Source organism: Girardinichthys multiradiatus, chromosome 22, assembly GCF_021462225.1.
Source record: "Girardinichthys multiradiatus isolate DD_20200921_A chromosome 22, DD_fGirMul_XY1, whole genome shotgun sequence".
NCBI classification, from domain to species: Eukaryota; Metazoa; Chordata; class Actinopteri; order Cyprinodontiformes; family Goodeidae; genus Girardinichthys; species Girardinichthys multiradiatus.
This window is the reverse complement of record NC_061814.1, coordinates 44,804,617-44,823,409: the sequence shown is the minus strand read 5'-3', so window position 1 is coordinate 44,823,409 and position 18,793 is coordinate 44,804,617. Positions and strand designations below refer to the sequence as shown.

At 47.8% G+C, this 18,793-nt stretch overlaps 1 protein-coding gene across 2 annotated transcripts in view; it reads left to right on the top strand.

Annotated features, from left to right (window-relative positions):
- psda (pleckstrin and Sec7 domain containing a) overlaps positions 1-18,793 on the top strand; it is a 51,977-nt gene that overhangs the window by 32,027 nt on the left and 1,157 nt on the right. For both annotated transcript variants that reach the window (XM_047351455.1, XM_047351454.1), the window contains 7 exons: positions 2,618-2,661; positions 8,471-8,661; positions 8,756-8,826; positions 10,072-10,229; positions 10,675-10,819; positions 10,899-11,042; positions 17,476-18,793. The exon at positions 17,476-18,793 is cut by the window's right edge and continues 1,157 nt beyond it. In XM_047351455.1, the coding sequence (XP_047207411.1) occupies positions 2,618-2,661; positions 8,471-8,661; positions 8,756-8,826; positions 10,072-10,229; positions 10,675-10,819; positions 10,899-11,042; positions 17,476-17,796 (1,074 nt within the window). In that variant the 3' untranslated portion in view covers positions 17,797-18,793. The remainder of the gene's footprint in view (positions 1-2,617; positions 2,662-8,470; positions 8,662-8,755; positions 8,827-10,071; positions 10,230-10,674; positions 10,820-10,898; positions 11,043-17,475) is intronic.

Sequence of the window (18,793 nt, the reverse complement as noted above, 5' to 3'; positions counted from 1 at the left end):
TGTAAATAGAATTGAAGAAAATCCATTTATTGGAAATGAGTGAGTTCCTGTTTCAGATTTAAGAAACAAACTTTAAAGTTAGAAGCTCATTTATCAGGAATCTAAATAGTTCAGTTCATTGATCTATTGATGCTGATTCTTTTCATGCAACTAATCCTAAAAGAATCTCCAGAACTGATCTCAACTTCATCTGGAAACAAAATTAACCTCCGCAACTCCAGAATAAAACGAAGTTGACTGGAATTGTCTCCTGAAGGATGTCGGATCGAGTCCATCCACAGGATTTAGACCCAGAAGAAACACTGCTGGGCTTTCATCCATAACAACAGAATATCATCAAGCCCAGATCCTCTGAGGACGCCATCGGTCCATCTAGAACTGGCCGTCATCATTTTCTTTTTATATTTCACCTTCTCCCACCTGTCGGATCAGGACCATCATCCTCCTCTACACCTGCTTGTTTGGTTCTGTAACCTTTTAAACCTCGACCCTTCGATCGGACTCTTGGGGTCAACAATGATTGGAGTCAACAGCATCCACTCTTCGAGCCGCAACCGCTCGCGGTCCCTGTGCTCGGTCCGGGCTGGGCGGGACTTGAGGGAGTCCGACTTCAGGTATCCCAGGGCTCCGAGATCCCGCTCCCTGAAGCCGCTGGCCTTCCCGGACCTCCTGGGGAAGAGTCAGGACAGACAGCAGCACCCGCAGAGCCGCAAGAAGAAGGTAGAGGCTGGAGACCAACTTCATGAAGTGTTCATGTAGAAATGTTTATCTGCGGGTTAGAGGGGTTAAATATTCCTCACCAGGTTCCTGATGGTCCATAATGTCTAAACAGCACTGTGTACTAATATAGCTATAAATATCTGGAAATATCATTTAAAATTTGAATTTCTGGCATGAAATTTACTCAAAGAAATAAAATTATTCTAGAAATAAAATTTCAAATTTGATGGTCTTTTTAAGAGCTGCATGCTGCCCAGCAGCCACCAGGGGGCAGTGTCCATGGTTTGGAAAGTCTTCCTTCTGCTCATTCAGCTCTTTCAACCATGCAGCTTCCATCCTGGTGTGTTTGGAGATAGTAAAGTGTGAGTAGAGAAGAATGAGCTCCTCCTGCCTCCAGACCAGCAAGGATTCATGTGACTTTAACTCAGATAATCAGATGATGAAAGTTTCTGACTCTCCTGACGTCTGAGATTTACACACAAATAGAACACAAATATAAAAACTCCAACAATAATCTGTTGCATCAACAGATTACGTGAAGATTAAAATAATCTTAAAATGTTTTTGGATCTAGGATCTAAGAGGCAGGTGGAAGATGGTGTCTGTGTGTTCTGCTGTCTACCCTCTTCACTTTGAGCTGGTTGATGTGTGTCGGTTCCATTCTGTCCTGTGATCTCCAGACACCTCTGGAGCTTCGTCTGGTGCAGTTTGGTAATAATGTTTTAAAGTTTTGTGCCTCTGCTTCTGGCTGAGCAGAGCCACAGAGGCTGAGGTTTCAGTCCATCCCCATTCCAGGCATTTCGCCGGTCTTTCCCTCAGCTACTGGCCCCTGGACCTGTGGAGTCCTGGTTGGTTCCAGTGGTCCGACTGAGTAAGACATCTCAACCTTTGCGTTTTCCTCCTGGGTTCCTGAGTTGGCGAAGGGCCTACAAAGTCTGCAGTCGTTGGTGCTTGCTCCACACGATTAGTGAATGTTTGATCAGTGACAAATTGGACTTTCGTTCTGTTTAACTGAGACCTGGTTCCCCTTGGGGTTCTCCCGCTCGGTGCTGTTGGACTTTTAACTCTGCTGCTGTGCAGCTCTCAGCTGTCCTTGGAAAAGCTTCATCTCAGGCTCTTCCAACACTGAGGAGTTACATTTTTGATGGTGAGGATGATGAGAAACTTAGGTTCAGTCCATCTACCACGACACCCCGGCTGTTAAGGTCTGTGGAGGATTCTGGGAAACTGGAGGTTTGTCAGCAGAAACACAAAAGTAGTCTATCTCTGAGAAGGTGGGTTTGGAGCCAATAAGAACAGTTCTGTTTCTGTTGATTTTCAGAAGGTTTTGGGAACCAAGGGGGAAGCTGGAAGTGGTTTTAAGCCTGTGATTAAAAAACAAACCTGGTTCTGGTTCTTGTTGTTTACTCTGTTTCTTGTTCCTTTGTTCTTTCTGATGTTCTCTGTTGTTTCCTATTTCTTCTTATTCTTTCTGTTCTTCATATTTCTGGTGTTCTGGTGTGTAGGGCCACCTGCTGGACCTTGTAGCTGTTAATGTTAGATCCATTTTTAAATAAAACAGATACTGACTGGGTCATCGAGTCCGTTAGAGACTGGAACCGAGTCCCTGAGATGGACCGTGACCAACACCTCCAACACTTTGTAAATGAAACAACTCGACCCGCATGACGTCTCCGTTCACTGGTTCTGTTCTCAGTTCAGCAGCGAGCACAAGCTTTAATCAGTTTGGTAGAAAACTTAACGTAGATATTCAAGCATCTTGGAAACTTCCTGACATGAGATGCTGAAGGGAAGTTTAAAAAGCAGAAAACATCTCATGAACCTTCAGATCCTCCCTGCAGCAGTTTTTCAGGTTTCATGTGAAGATCCTGATGGTGTCTCTGCTGTTTCTTTGCAGACTCTTTACAGCTCCATCAAGAACGAGAAGCTGCAGTGGACCATGTGAGTGCTGAACACGCGTGTAAACATGTCAACTATGTGTCCTCATTATACCCTGACTGTTATTTAAGCCTCTGTTGCCTTGGTAACTTCTTGCTTCTCTGCTTGCTGTAATTACAGCTCAGCCTCCCCTCTGTGTGTGTGTGTGTGTGTGTGTGTGTGTGTGTGTGTGTGTGTGTGTGTGAGTGTGTGTGTGTGTGTGTGTGTGTGTTCCTGTCTTGGCATCACAGTGAGAACCATTTTCCTGATTTCACCATCAAATTGAGGACCGTTTGTACCAAAGTGAGGACATTTTGCTGGTCCTCACAACCTATTTTGCTAACGGTTAGGTTTAGGACTAAGGTGTGAATTGAGTTTAGGTTAAGGTTAGGGTTAGATAAGCACTGGTAATGGTTAGGTTTAGGGTTATTGTCAGGGTTAGGGCATAGAAAGGGTTGAAAATGACTGAAAATCAATGGGAGTCAACAGATGGTCCTCACTACATAGCAAAACAAGAGTGTGTGTGTGTGTATGTGTGTGTGTGTGTGTGTGTGTGTGTGTGTGTGTGTGTGTGTGTGTGTGTGTGTGTGTGTGTGTGTGTGTGCAGCCTCTGTCTTCCCTCATCTTTAAAGTTGTCTCTTTCATGTTTGGAGGTTCATCTCCTAATAACAGCGCCGGCATCTTCTTCTTAATAACCACCTTTAGGAGCTGCAGCAGCCCTGAGAAACAGAACATCTCTGAAACCCAAACCATGAACCTGTTTATGTATAAAGCACCTTAGAACAGCTACAGTTCTGACCCAACAAGATCCTTCCTACTTCCTTTTCATTCCTAGAAACAAACTATTCTGACCTGATAAACTGAAACTCTGCTCTGTATGAGTCCAATGAAATATTTACATGTTCCTAAGTCATGGTCATTAGAAGGCTCAACAGTCATGTAGATCTGTTTCTGTTCATATTGGTTCTGATCCAGTTTTATGCCCTTGGACTTAAAATCTGACAGGTTCTAACCTCTGATCAAAATTGGATGGTTGGGTGGTTGGATGATGGATGGTGGGTGGTTGGATGATGGATGGATGGTGGGTGGTTGGATGATGGATGGATGGTGGGTGGGTGGTTGGATGATGGATGAACGGTGGGTGGGTGGTTGGATGATGGATGAATGGTGGGTGGGTGGTTGGATGATGGATGAATGGTGGGTGGGTGGTTGGATGATTGATGGTGGGTGGGTGGTTGGATGATGGATGGATGGTGGGTGGTTGGATGATGGATGGTGGGTGGGTGGTTGGATGATGGATGGATGGTGGGTGGGTGGTTGGATGATGGATGAACGGTGGGTGGGTGGTTGGATGATGGATGAATGGTGGGTGGGTGGTTGGATGATGGATGAATGGTGGGTGGGTGGTTGGATGATTGATGGTGGGTGGGTGGTTGGATGATGGATGGATGGTGGGTGGGTGGTTGGATGATGGATGGATGGTGGGTGGGTGGTTGGATGATGGATGGATGGTGGGTGGGTGGTTGGATGGATGATGGATGGTGGGTGGGTGGGTGGTTGGATGATGGATGGATGGTGGGTGGTTGGATGATGGATGGATGGTGGGTGGGTGGTTGGATGATGGATGGTGGGTGGGTGGTTGGATGATGGATGGTGGGTGGTTGGATGATGGATGAACGGTGGGTGGGTGGTTGGATGATGGATGGTGGGTGGTTGGATGACGGATGGATGGTGGGTGGGTGGTTGGATGATGGATGAACGGTGGGTGGGTGGTTGGATGATGGATGGTGGGTGGGTGGTTGGATGATGGATGGATGGTGGGTGGGTGGTTGGATGATGGATGAATGGTGGGTGGGTGGATGATGGATGGTGGGTGGTTGGATGATGGATGGTGGGTGGTTGGATGATGGATGGTGGGTGGGTGGTTGGATGATGGATGGTGGGTGGGTGGTTGGATGATGGATGGTGGGTGGGTGGTTGGATGATGGATGAATGGTGGGTGGGTGGTTGGATGATGGATGGATGGTGGGTGGGTGGATGATGGATGGTGGGTGGTTGGATGATGGATGGTGGGTGGGTGGTTGGATGATGGATGGTGGGTGGGTGGTTGGATGATGGATGGTGGGTGGGTGGGTGGATGATGGATGGTGGGTGGGTGGGTGGATGATGGATGGTGGGTGGTTGGATGATGGATGGTGGGTGGGTGGTTGGATGATGGATGGTGGGTGGGTGGTTGGATGATGGATGAATGGTGGGTGGGTGGTTGGATGATGGATGGATGGTGGGTGGGTGGATGATGGATGGTGGGTGGTTGGATGATGGATGGTGGGTGGGTGGTTGGATGATGGATGGTGGGTGGGTGGTTGGATGATGGATGGTGGGTGGGTGGGTGGATGATGGATGGTGGGTGGGTGGTTGGATGATGGATGAATGGTGGGTGGGTGGTTGGATGATGGATGGTGGGTGGGTGGTTGGATGATGGATGGTGGGTGGGTGGGTGGATGATGGATGGTGGGTGGTTGGATGATGGATGGTGGGTGGGTGGTTGGATGATGGATGGTGGGTGGGTGGTTGGATGATGGATGGTGGGTGGGTGGTTGGATGATGGATGGTGGGTGGGTGGTTGGATGATGGATGGTGGGTGGGTGGTTGGATGATGGATGGTGGGTGGGTGGTTGGATGATGGATGAATGGTGGGTGGGTGGTTGGATGATGGATGAATGGTGGGTGGGTGGATGATGGATGGTGGGTGGTTGGATGATGGATGGTGGGTGGGTGGTTGGATGATGGATGAATGGTGGGTGGGTGGTTGGATGATTGATGGTGGGTGGGTGGTTGGATGATGGATGGATGGTGGGTGGGTGGATGATGGATGGATGGTGGGTGGGTGGTTGGATGATTGATGGTGGGTGGGTGGGTGGTTGGATGATGGTTGGATAATGGATGGTGGGTGGGTGGGTGGTTGGATGATGGATGGTGGGTGGTTGGATGATGGATGGTGGGTGGGTGGTTGGATGATGGATGGTGGGTGGGTGGTTGGATGATGGATGGTGGGTGGGTGGTTGGATGATGGATGGTGGGTGGGTGGTTGGATGATGGATGAATGGTGGGTGGGTGGTTGGATGATGGATGGATGGTGGGTGGGTGGATGATGGATGGTGGGTGGTTGGATGATGGATGGTGGGTGGGTGGTTGGATGATGGATGAATGGTGGGTGGGTGGTTGGATGATTGATGGTGGGTGGGTGGTTGGATGATGGATGGATGGTGGGTGGGTGGATGATGGATGGATGGTGGGTGGGTGGTTGGATGATTGATGGTGGGTGGGTGGGTGGTTGGATGATGGTTGGATAATGGATGGTGGGTGGGTGGGTGGTTGGATGATGGATGGATGGTGGGTGGGTGGTTGGATGATGGATGAATGGTGGGTGGGTGGTTGGATGATTGATGGTGGGTGGGTGGTTGGATGATGGATGGATGGTGGGTGGTTGGATGATGGATGAATGGTGGGTGGGTGGTTGGATGATGGATGAACGGTGGGTGGGTGGTTGGATGATGGATGAACGGTGGGTGGGTGGTTGGATGATGGATGGATGGTGGGTGGGTGGTTGGATGATGGATGGATGGTGGGTGGTTGGATGATGGATGGTGGGTGGGTGGTTGGATGATGGATGAACGGTGGGTGGGTGGTTGGATGATGGATGAACGGTGGGTGGGTGGTTGGATGATGGATGAACGGTGGGTGGGTGGGTGGGTGGTTGGATGATGGATGGATGGTGGGTGGTTGGATGATGGATGGTGGGTGGGTGGTTGGATGATGGATGGATGGTGGGTGGGTGGATGGTGGGTGGTTGGATGATGGATGGTGGGTGGGTGGTTGGATGATGGATGAATGGTGGGTGGGTGGTTGGATGATGGATGAATGGTGGGTGGGTGGTTGGATGATGGATGAATGGTGGGTGGGTGGTTGGATGATGGATGGTGGGTGGGTGGTTGGATGATGGATGGATGGTGGGTGGGTGGTTGGATGATGGATGAATGGTGGGTGGGTGGTTGGATGATGGATGGATGGTGAGTGGGTGGTTGGATGATGGATGGTGGGTGGGTGGTTGGATGATGGATGAATGGTGGGTGGTTGGATGATGGATGGTGGGTGGGTGGTTGGATGATGGATGGATGGTGGGTGGGTGGTTGGATGATGGATGGATGGTGGGTGGGTGGTTGGATGATGGATGAATGGTGGGTGGGTGGATGATGGATGGTGGGTGGTTGGATGATGGATGGTGGGTGGGTGGTTGGATGATGGATGGATGGTGGGTGGGTGGTTGGATGATGGATGGATGGTGGGTGGGTGGGTGGTTGGATGGATGATGGATGGATGGTGGGTGGTTGGATGATGGATGGATGGTGGGTGGGTGGTTGGATGGATGATGGATGGTGGGTGGGTGGGTGGTTGGATGGATGGTGGGTGGTTGGATGATGGATGGTGGGTGGGTGGGTGGTTGGATGGATGATGGATGGATGGTGGGTGGTTGGATGATGGATGGATGTGGGTGGGTGGTTGGATGATGGATGGATGGTGGGTGGGTGGTTGGATGATTGATGGTGGGTGGGTGGTTGGATGATGGATGGATGGTGGGTGGGTGGGTGGTTGGATGGATGATGGATGGATGGTGGGTGGGTGGTTGGATGGATGATGGATGGTGGGTGGGTGGGTGGTTGGATGGATGATGGATGGATGGTGGGTGGGTGGTTGGATGGATGATGGATGGTGGGTGGGTGGTTGGATGATGTATGGTGGGTGGGTGGTTGGATGATGGTTGGATGATGGATGGATGGTGGGTGGGTGGTTGGATGATGTATGGTGGGTGGGTGGTTGGATGATGGTTGGATGATGGATGGATGGTGGGTGGGTGGTTGGATGGATGATGGATGGTGGGTGGGTGGGTGGTTGGATGGATGATGGATGGATGGTGGGTGGTTGGATGATGGATGGATGGTGGGTGGGTGGTTGGATGGATGATGGATGGTGGGTGGGTGGGTGGTTGGATGGATGGTGGGTGGTTGGATGATGGATGGTGGGTGGGTGGGTGGTTGGATGGATGGATGGTGGGTGGTTGGATGATGGATGGATGTGGGTGGGTGGTTGGATGATGGATGGATGGTGGGTGGGTGGTTGGATGATTGATGGTGGGTGGGTGGTTGGATGATGGATGGATGGTGGGTGGGTGGGTGGTTGGATGGATGATGGATGGATGGTGGGTGGGTGGTTGGATGGATGATGGATGGTGGGTGGGTGGGTGGTTGGATGGATGATGGATGGATGGTGGGTGGGTGGTTGGATGGATGATGGATGGTGGGTGGGTGGGTGGGTGGTTGGATGATGTATGGTGGGTGGGTGGTTGGATGATGGTTGGATGATGGATGGATGGTGGGTGGGTGGTTGGATGATGTATGGTGGGTGGGTGGTTGGATGATGGTTGGATGATGGATGGATGGTGGATGGATGTACTGTAATACGTTTTTTTTTTGGTAATCTTCAGTAAATGAAGATGTTGGTTTAAAAGCTGCAGCTTCAGCCTGAACCTCTTTCTGTTTCAACGTTGAAGATCTAAACCTTCTTGGTGTCCTGTTGCTCGTTCTGCGTCTGACGTGTTCCTCTGTTAAATTAGAGAACATCCAGAACCACAGCAGACGTTCAGCCTGAGAAAAACAGCATGACTCAAACTGAGCATCTGTCAGAGTTTAGAAATCAGATGGCAGCACAAACATCTTGTAGAAGATGAACTGAAGGAGCGACAGCTGACCTCAACACTGATCTGTTCCTCTTGAAGTGATGAAGAGGAGCTGAGGAAGTCCATGTCCGAGCTGGCCGATGTCCGAACAGACTCCGCCTCCCACACCATGAAGCGGCTCGGGAGTGGCGGAAACCCGCTGGTGGGCGTGGCTCAGCAGGCCGACGGAGAGCTTTATAAGAGCGGTTTTCTGGTCCGGAAGGTCCATGCTGATCCTGACGGAAAGAGAAGTACGACTCCTCCTCTTCCTCATCTTTTTCATTTTATGGTTTATATTTAAATAAACTTCATGAGTTAAAACCATGATGTCTGCTGCTGTTTCAGCTCCTAGGGGGAAGAGGGGCTGGAAGACTTTCTACGCCATGCTGAAGGGTCTGGTTCTCTACCTGAAGAAGGTAAAACAACTGGACTACATTTCCCATCAGCCCCCTCAGCTATAGACTGTTATTGTCCTGTTGAAACATGCTGATCCATTCATTCTTGTGACCCTGACCTTCTGTTACCTGTCAAGTGGTCTGGATCAGCAGTTCTCCAGGGTCTCTGAAGGTCTCTCACAGTTCTTCGGTGGATTTTAGCTGCTTTTTGTGTGCGAGTTGTTTTGCAGTGATCCATCTAGTGGTGAAACAGCAAATTGCAAGCTGCTGACCTGAATAAAAATGTTTTACTTGTTTTATTTAGATCTGTATTGCCATAAAAATAACAAACAGTGAGATGAATATGTCTACATCTTCTCAGTAAATATATTTCTAATGGAGATGTTGAGATGAAGTTCACTCCAGATGGTGCCGAAAACCCAAATAATCCTCAAATAGAAAGAATCATTACATTTCTCCAGTACCATATGCTAAAAAACAACCTCATACCATGATGTTCTCTCCTCCAAACTTCACTCTTTGTATGGTGTTTTCAGACCCTTTACTCCTCCAAACCTGATGGGTGTGATCACATCCAGTGTCTGATCTCATCTGACCAGAACATGCTCTTCTAGCATTTCATTGGCTTGTTCCAAATGTTTGCAGCAAACTTTAAATGAGCTACAACAGGATTTTCTTTCACCAGTGGAGCCTGGTGCAGTGAACATGCAAAGATTTTTTGCTTGTTTATTTTGGAACAATGTTCTTTCCTCTTCTGGTCCCAACAGTTCTCTGTGGAACATTCAGAAGTTTAGAAACCAATTCCATCAGGACGTTCTGCATCACTGAGGCCGAGGTCTTGAGCGTTTTCCTTTTATCCATCATGCATTGTTTCCTGAGTGATACCTTGGTAATGAGAAAGCTCTTCATCACCCATGGATTAGAACTAAATCAGCTGATGCTAACTGCCACCGCTAGGGGGCAGTATTACTGATGGCTTGGCCTTGTGCTGCATCTTCTCTTCATGTGTTCAACACTTCCTGTCTGTCCTTTAACTTCATCTCAGGGTCAACATTCATGGACTCATTTCCTGTCTGTGTGGATGATTTGGGTTGTTTCTGGATTCTGCTGTGAATTTCATGTCATTAGAAATAAATTTACTGTGAAGACGTTTACTGGATCTACATGAACGAAACCAGGTCCAGACTGGACTTTAACTAGCTGGATCTTCAGTTTTCCATTGTGTCAGGTTGAGTCATGATGTGTTTGTGTCCACCTGGCTGGCAGGACGAGTACCGAACGGAGCGAGAGCTGACGGAGGAGGACGTGAAGAACGCCATCTCCATCCATCATGCTCTGGCCATGAGAGCGGCCGACTACAGCAAGAGACCCAACGTCTTCTACCTGAGGACGGCCGACTGGAGAGTCTTCCTGTTCCAGGCGCCGTAAGAAACCCCTCTTTGTTTCTGCTCAGATTCAGCTTTGGAGCTGCTGCTCCTATCGCCACCTGCTGGACTGCAGAGCAATTGCAGATCCACCAATCTCATTAGAGCTGCACTGTATTGGCTGCAGAAACACAAAGAGCTGCTTGGCTGAAATAGGTGGAAAGCTCTAATATGTCAGGTGTGGTTTGTTGAATTTGACCACTAGGATGGAACTTCACTGTTCATCTCACCAACATCTCATGAAGATCTTGGTGATTGAGACCAGAAAGCTCAGGCTGAGTGTTTGTGGGTGACATGTTATAGTTAACAATGTTTTTCAATATTCAACAGCGCATCATGATGTTCTAGTGTCGACGTTGCTCTTCTCCCACAGCTCTTCGCATGCAGAAACTGAAGAACTTGTCTTCCTTCTGCTCTGCAACTTCAGTTTTTGTGTTTCCTGCAGGAACGGTGAGCAGATGCAGTCCTGGATCACTCGGATCAACGTGGTGGCGGCCATGTTCTCCGCTCCCCCGTTCCCGGCAGCGATCGGCTCCCAGAAACGCTTTAGTCGTCCTCTGCTGCCGGGATCTAACACCAAACTGTCTCAGGTAGGAGCTCAGAGCTTCATGTCCAGCTCCAGTCCACCAGAGCGAAGCTTCATCTGTCTCTCACCGTCCGTCTCCACAGGAAGAGCAGCTCAAATCCCACGAGAGCCGCTTTAGGGCAGTTTCCTCCGAGCTGGTGGAGGTCACGGCCTCCACGCCGGACCGAAAGGTGAAAGGTCGTGAGCTGGAGGAGCAGAAGCTGCGTAAGGAATACCTGGAGTTTGAGGTGAGCTGGACCACACGATGTGCTCTTTCCTGCACAGTTCTTGTGTTTTCAAGGTTCTGACTTTGGTTGTGATGATGCATCAGATCTCCTCAGATCGGAGGATTGGAGATGAAGCTTCATTATTTCTTTCAGGTCTCTGATATGTTTTTAAATGAAATGCAGCAGCCAGTGACCCCTCTGCATGTACGGGTCATTCACGGCCAGAATGACCCGTACATGACCCCTGAATGTAACGATGTTAGTCAGTCAGTGAGTGATTCAGTCAGTCAGTGAGTGAGTCAGTCAATGATTCAGTCAATGATTCAGTCAATGATTCAGTCAGTGATTCAGTCAGTCAGTGAGTGAGTCAGTCAGTCAGTGAGTGAGTCAGTCAATGATTCAGTCAATGATTCAGTCAGTGAGTCAGTGATTCAGTCAGTCAGTGAGTGATTCAGTCAATGATTCAGTCAATGATTCAGTCAGTGATTCAGTCAGTCAGTGAGTGAGTCAGTCAGTCAGTGATTCAGTCAGTCAGTGAGTGATTCAGTCAATGATTCAGTCAGTGATTCAGTCAATGATTCAGTCAGTGATTCAGTCAGTCAGTGAGTGATTCAGTCAGTGATTCAGTCAGTCAGTGAGTGAGTCAGTCAGTCAGTGAGTGAGTCAGTCAGTCAGTGAGTAAGTCAGTCAGTCAGTGATTCAGTCAGTCAGTGAGTGAGTCATTCAGTCAGTGATTCAGTCAGTCAGTGAGTCAGTCAGTCAGTCAGTGAGTAAGTCAGTCAGTCAGTGAGTCATTCAGTCAGTGATTCAGTCAGTCAGTGAGTCAGTCAGTCAGTCAGTGAGTCAGTCAGTCTGTGAGTGAGTCAGTCAGTCAGTGAGTGATTCAGTCAGTCAGTGAGTGATTCAGTCAATGATTCAGTCAATGATTCAGTCAATGATTCAGTCAGTGATTCAGTCAGTGATTCAGTCAGTCAGTGAGTGATTCAGTCAGTGATTCAGTCAGTCAGTGAGTGAGTCAGTCAGTCAGTGATTCAGTCAGTCAGTGAGTGATTCAGTCAATGATTCAGTCAATGATTCAGTCAGTGAGTGAGTCAGTCAGTCAGTGATTCAGTCAGTCAGTCAGTGATTCAGTCAGTCAGTGAGTGATTCAGTCAATGATTCAGTCAATGATTCAGTCAGTGATTCAGTCAGTCAGTGAGTGAGTCAGTCAGTCAGTGATTCAGTCAGTGAGTGATTCAGTCAATGATTCAGTCAGTGATTCAGTCAATGATTCAGTCAGTGATTCAGTCAGTCAGTGAATGATTCAGTCAGTGATTCAGTCAGTCAGTGAGTGAGTCAGTCAGTCAGTGAGTGAGTCAGTCAGTCAGTGAGTAAGTCATTCAGTCAGTGATTCAGTCAGTCAGTGAGTCAGTCAGTCAGTCAGTGATTCAGTCAGTGAGTGATTCAGTCAGTGATTCAGTCAGTCAGTGAGTAAGTCAGTCAGTCAGTGATTCAGTCAGTCAGTGAGTGAGTCATTCAGTCAGTGATTCAGTCAGTCAGTGAGTCAGTCAGTCAGTCAGTGATTCAGTCAGTCAATGATTCAGTCAGTCAGTGATTCAATCAGTCAGTCAGTCAGTGATTCAGTCAGTCAGTGATTCAGTCAGTCAGTGATTCAATCAGTCAGTCAGTGAGTCATTCAGTCAATGATTCAGTCAGCCAGCAAAGTGCCGCACAGGTCCACAAAATAAAGAAATAATAACATGAAATAAGCAATAAAATACAACATCTACAATAAAACTAATAAATTAATAAAGACCATTAATAAACCAGCCAAGTTATTTCTGCTCAACTGGAATTAAAGCCAAGTCTGTTAAAGAGATTTAAAGTCATTCCTGGTGTTGCTTATCCTTACAATTTAGGAACTGCAACATCTAAAAGCAGCAGGTTACCTGCCCTCTGGGTTCTCCTGGGAACATGCCCAAGAGGTCTGATAAGTCAGGAGGTGCCGGACCGTTTAAGCATTTAAAACCAAAAGTAAAATCTTAAAAACAACCCTAAAACATACAGGAAGCTGGTGCAGAGGAGATAATATGGAAGTGATGTGGTCAGCAGATGGGCAGCAGCGTTTTGGACCAGCTGCAGATGATGAAGAAGACAGTTGTCCATCCCAGTATAGAGAGTTGCAGTAGTCCAGTCTAGAGGTCATAAAAGCATGGATCACCCTTTAAGGAACTCTATGAGGTGGACAGGGTTTGATTTTAGAGATCAGCCTCAGATGGTAGAAGCTGGACTGGACCACTGCACTGACCTGTTTATCAAGTTTAGAACCGTTCTAACAAACACCTCAAGATTCCTAACAGCAGTACAGCTAGAAGGATTTAAAGGTCCAGTTTCACTGCTGCTCTTTTAACAAGTCATCTTCACATCAGGCTTATTTCCATCCAGGTGAAGGAAGTTAAGCTCCATCCAAGGTTTAGTGTCCTACAGATGTCCTACTGACTGGCTTCCACTTGCTTCTTTTAGGAGATAGATGTATACATCATCCACAAAACAATGGAAAGACACATTCTGCTCTTTAAAACTGGACTCCAGAGGAAGCAGATCAAAGGAGAACTGAAGAGACCCTAAGATGGAGCCTTGAGGAACGCTGCAGTTCAAAGGAGCCTTAGAGGAGTAAAGCTGACCCAGCTAGACAGAGAAGCATCTGCTGTTTGAGGAGTGAAACCAGTTCAGAGCTGTGTTCTCCACACCAACTGACTGGTCCAGACTGACACTAACATATCATGGTCCACCGTGTCGAAACCAGCAGTTAGATCAAGTCAAATTAGAACAGCAGAGTGTGCAGGTAAAGACGATGCTGTTTCTGTGACACGCTTCACAACCAGACTGAAATTTCTCTGAAATCCCACAAAGCTGTAGATGCTCCTGTAGTTGGAGATAAACCATTTCCTCTAGTATCTTGGAGAGAAAAGGCAACCGAGAAACTGGCCTAAAATTTGACAAAACATCAGGATCCAAGTTGCTCTTTTAAAGAAGAGGCTGAACCACAGCGTGTTTAAACACAGCTGGGACACAACCTGAAGAATGAAGGAGCCTACAGCACTGAAGACCTCCTGAAGCAGTCTGGGGGGGATATTATCACCTGGGCAGTAAGAATGATGAAGGTGTTGGACAACCTTGGAGATCTGGGAAAAGGGCACAAGGTCAAACTAGCTGGGGACTCAGGGTTTACAGCAGGATCTGGGGTGAAGCAAGAGGGTGAGGACCTGACAGCACACAATAAAAACTTTAAAAATATTTCACACAATCAAGTAGAAAGAACCAGATCAGAGGAATCACAAGGATCCAGAAGAGACCGAAGAGTTAAAAAGAACCTGAGGCTTATCACTTTTTACAGCGGCCTGATATTCAGCTGAGCTTCAATGAAGGCTGTCCTTCGTCCACTGTCTCTGCGCGCCGGCAGGTGCGTCTAAGGATCCGGTTGTGCTCATTGATCTATGGTTCTTTAACTGGTTTAATCTTTAAAGGAGCAATCACAACCAAAGAATCAACGCCAACAGTGTTAAAATCATTGAGGAGCGGAGCGGTGGTGCAGGGGTTAATCACACGACCCATGTCAAAGGTTGGAGTCCCGGCCCGTTGTTGTTTGCCTCATGGTGTTACCCCTATCTTCACCCCATTTCCTGTCGGATCACTTTTAAAAGAATTCAGAAAAATAAAGGCCAGTGGTTCCTAAAATATATGTGTGTGTTTATATATATATATAAATAGAGCCAGCCTAAGCATCCGGGTATCGGGTCGCCGAGGTCTCCACCTTCGTCCGCTGCCCAATCCTCTTTGCACCGGTCCCTCACGGTTCCCCCTGCAGGTGGTGGGCCCACTGGGGGATGGCCTTGCGTCTCTCATTCAGGCTTGGCCCGGCTGGGTCCTGCGAGGAGCAACCCAGCCACCAGGCGCTCTCCAACGAGTCCCGACCCAAGGCCTGGCTCCAGGGTGGGACCCCGACTTCTGGTGTTAAAATCACCAGAAGTCAAAGTCAGGGTCAAAAACACAGTGAGTCCACCGCCGATGATCCAACCAGCAGTCAGGAGGAAGAAGTTCTGAGAACGGGCTGGACCCACCGACCCGGAGCCCCGTCTCTGTTTAGAAACATGAGATCCAAATTGTTGAATATAAAAGTTTTGTTTGTCCAGAACAAAGTGTAAGATCCAACAGAGCGACGAGCCTTGATGCCCAAAAGGAATGAACATTTGCTTCAGGAGACCACAGAGAGGCCTTGATTGTCACCAGAATACCGTCTCTCTTTCCCCGCCTCCTGCGGCCAGATGACGCATGTTGGGCACAGGTAGCAGGAGCAGGCCTAGTGGACGGCGAGCCGCACACGCCGGTCAGAACCACAGCAGAACCATTTCAGACTTGAGTCTTTATTCCTGTCATCTTTTATTGCGTCAACTGGTGTAAATCTGCTCATTTCTAGAAATATTAATGTTTGGTGAGGACTGAAGGTGATCATCTCATCCATACAGAAGGAAAAATATGAGACAACTAACATTTTTATGGAGATGTATAAAAATCATTGTCTAAGAGACCCAGGTGGACCTGTTGGATCTTCATTCCCATATTTTACATCTGATTAGAATAATCCAGCCCAAAGCTTTGCTTTAAGCTGAAGAACCTCCTGAATGTTCCTGTTCAACAACCCGCTGGACACTTCATGCTTGATGTGATCCTGCCAGAGCGGTTCTGAACACAGGAGCAGAACTGCTCTGCAGGAACAGCCTGGAGATGGAAAAACACCTTCTGCTGAGCTGCAGATGGTCGCTCAGATCCAACAGCATGAATCCATGGAAACAACCTGCTGCTGGGCAGAACATGTGAGGAGAGAAGAAATCTGAGGAACCCATTGAGAAACTAGAACATGAAAGGGGAAATATTTTGTTCTGTGAACCAAGGATCTGCTAGAAATCTTTCTAGAACCTCAGTTCTTTGGACAGGACAAACAGTCACTGTCTGAGAACATCGAAGAAATTCTTCAACCTGGAAAATCAGAACCTTCTAGTGGACTCACATGTTTCTGTCTGCAGTGTGTTCCGTAGGAGATCTGTCAGATTAAACAGAACCTTCAGGTCCAGTTTCTACAGAACCATCCAGAGCTGAAATCTACTGGGAGTGAATGAGAGTGCAGGCGTGTCTCTCTGCCCTCTGGGCTCTGATTGGTCAGAAAACTGTAGGTAACAGACACACCTTGGACTGGATGGAGAAACTGGACATGTGGAAATAAAAGGAGGTTAAATCCAAAAGGTTCTGAATATTTCACCGGGTCAGAACCATCATCACACTCTAAGCTGAACATTCTGTGGGAAAATCAGAAAAACTGGAAAAGGGATCAAAAAGAATGAGTCTGGAAAGGGTTCCTGATCCATTTCTAATGCTTTGGGTCTTCTGAGAACATCAGTAGGAACCTTCATCCACTAATGGGGAGAACATGGAACAGTGGAGAACCTTCCCTGGAGAGGTTGACATACCAAAATGAGCTCATTGACTTCATCCATGATGTCCCAGAACAGCATCTAAACCTCTGCAGGTCTCGTTGCCTCAGTTAAGGTCAGAGGTCAAGATTCAACATTAACAAAGAGAGGCTTGCCAAAAATGGCCTCCATTGGAGAGTTCCAAGGTCAGAACCACTGCCGACCCAAAAGAACACAAAGGCCCATCGCACATTTACCAGAAAACGTTCAGTTAGGTTCTGCAGCTGAACAATGATCCAAAAAACATCAGCAAATCCACCTCTGAATGACTCGAATAACAAAAGAGAGGTTAAGGAGTGGTCTAGTCAAAGTCCGGACTTAAATCTGATTGAAATGGTGTGGTCTGACAATCAACAGTCCGTTCCTGCTGGAAAATCCTCCAATGTGTCTGAATTACATCAACTCTGCAAGGCATGGTGGGTCAGAATTCCTCCACAGTGATATTAAAGACTCGGTACCAGTGTCTGTGAAACCTGGTACTGAGGATGGCTGCTGCTGCCAGGGGTGGAACAATTGGGGTTACCCCAACTACTACGTTTAGGGGGTGATTACTTTCTCACAGCTCTGTAGCTGATTGCTCCTGATAGGGCAGCATGTTGTTCCTGTTCAGTTTTAGCCCTGCAGAGGGAGCTATAAACCAAATATGTGACAGAAACCAGAACAAAACTGTCATCAGCGTCTTCATCAGCATCTTCATCAGCGTCTTCATCGAACAGGATGCAGGCGGCTTGTCTTGAACACAGAGGTGCTTTTAGCTGAGCGGCTGCTGTTTGCTGCTCTGGTTTGGTTTAGACTTGGGTATCCCACGCTTCATACAGACAGTGAATGCACCACGAAGCAGTTGTGTAGGAAAGAGCAGAAACAGATGATTCTCTTTTTTTCTATAGAATTAAATACATTTTCATTGTCAGGTCTGCTTCCCGCTGCTAACTGTCTCTCTCCTGCAGAAAACACGGTACGGGACGTACGCCATGTTGCTGCGGGCCAAGCTGGTGAAAGGAGACGATGACCTGGCGGCTTTTGAGGCTCGACTGTTTAACGACGGCGGCCTGCAGAGGGCGCACTCCAGCCCCTCGCTGCCTCAGGACGCTGCCAACAAGGAGAAGATCCGAAGCACCAAGACATCCAAGAGCCTGAAGGTCACATCCTCCTCCTCCTCTGTGATGAAGAGCGGCATGAAGGAGGTAGCAGGGAGCAAGAACGGTGGCGAGAACAGCCAGAAGGCGGAGCTTCAGAAGCAAAGCAGCAAACAGGAGGAGACCGCGTAACGTTCAAATGCATCAGACAAAACTCTGAGGCACTTTCCCTCCAGATGAGATGTTCAAAGTCATGGGAAAAGAGACGCTCGTCCAATAACCCTTTCAGCTACTGGCCTTCACAATAACAGCTTTATTTCCTGTTAGTCATTTCAGGGCTTCATGTGGAGAACTTTTATTGTGGAAAGCTAAAAGTGGAATGTTCAGGGTCACAAATGCATCATAGGATTTTCTATTTTCATCGTCTCAGACTGAGTTCCTGCTGCAGACTGAATGTTGGAGGACCCAAACCAACAATCAGAACCCAAACCTCCACTTCACTCTGTTTGTTTCTGCTGTTTTTTTTTTTTGAGTTCTGCTGAAAACAAACAGGAAGTATGGGTGGCCATTAGGGACAAAAACACATGAAACAGATTCCCATTTTTACCAAACTGCAGATCAGTGAAACTGCTGCTCAATCTTGGTTCCAGCTCAGAGATCCGTTCTGATTTCCAGATTTAAATGTTTCTGTCTGCATGTTGATCGAACAAGTTTCAACATTTCATATAAATTCATTCACAGAACTTCTAAAAGAATCTTGATTTCAGTTAAACAGATTTTCTGGTAAGGATCCATAGATCCTCTCTGCTGGAGGAGGTTTTGCTCTTTATTTAGTTGTGTAAGGTTTGATCAGGTCAGGTCACGTGTGTGTGTGTGTGTGTGTGTGTGTGTGTGTGTGTGTGTGTGTGTGTGTGTGTGTGTGTGTGTGTGTGTGTGTGTGTGTGTGTCTCCTGTCTGGATGTTTTCTTTGTTTGAGAAATCAGACCGTAGTTCTCTCCTACTGCCACTGGGGGGCATGAAATGCCCTGCAGTCGGCTGGCTGAAACAGAACCAGAATTATTTAATACTGGACCGGCTGGAGTCGATGAAGCTGATCTGATATTTTTGATCAAAAAATTAGAAAAGTTCGCAGAACTGATCTGGTTCTGTTCTGGTTTCAGACAAAATCTAACCCTGAAAGAAAAATGTC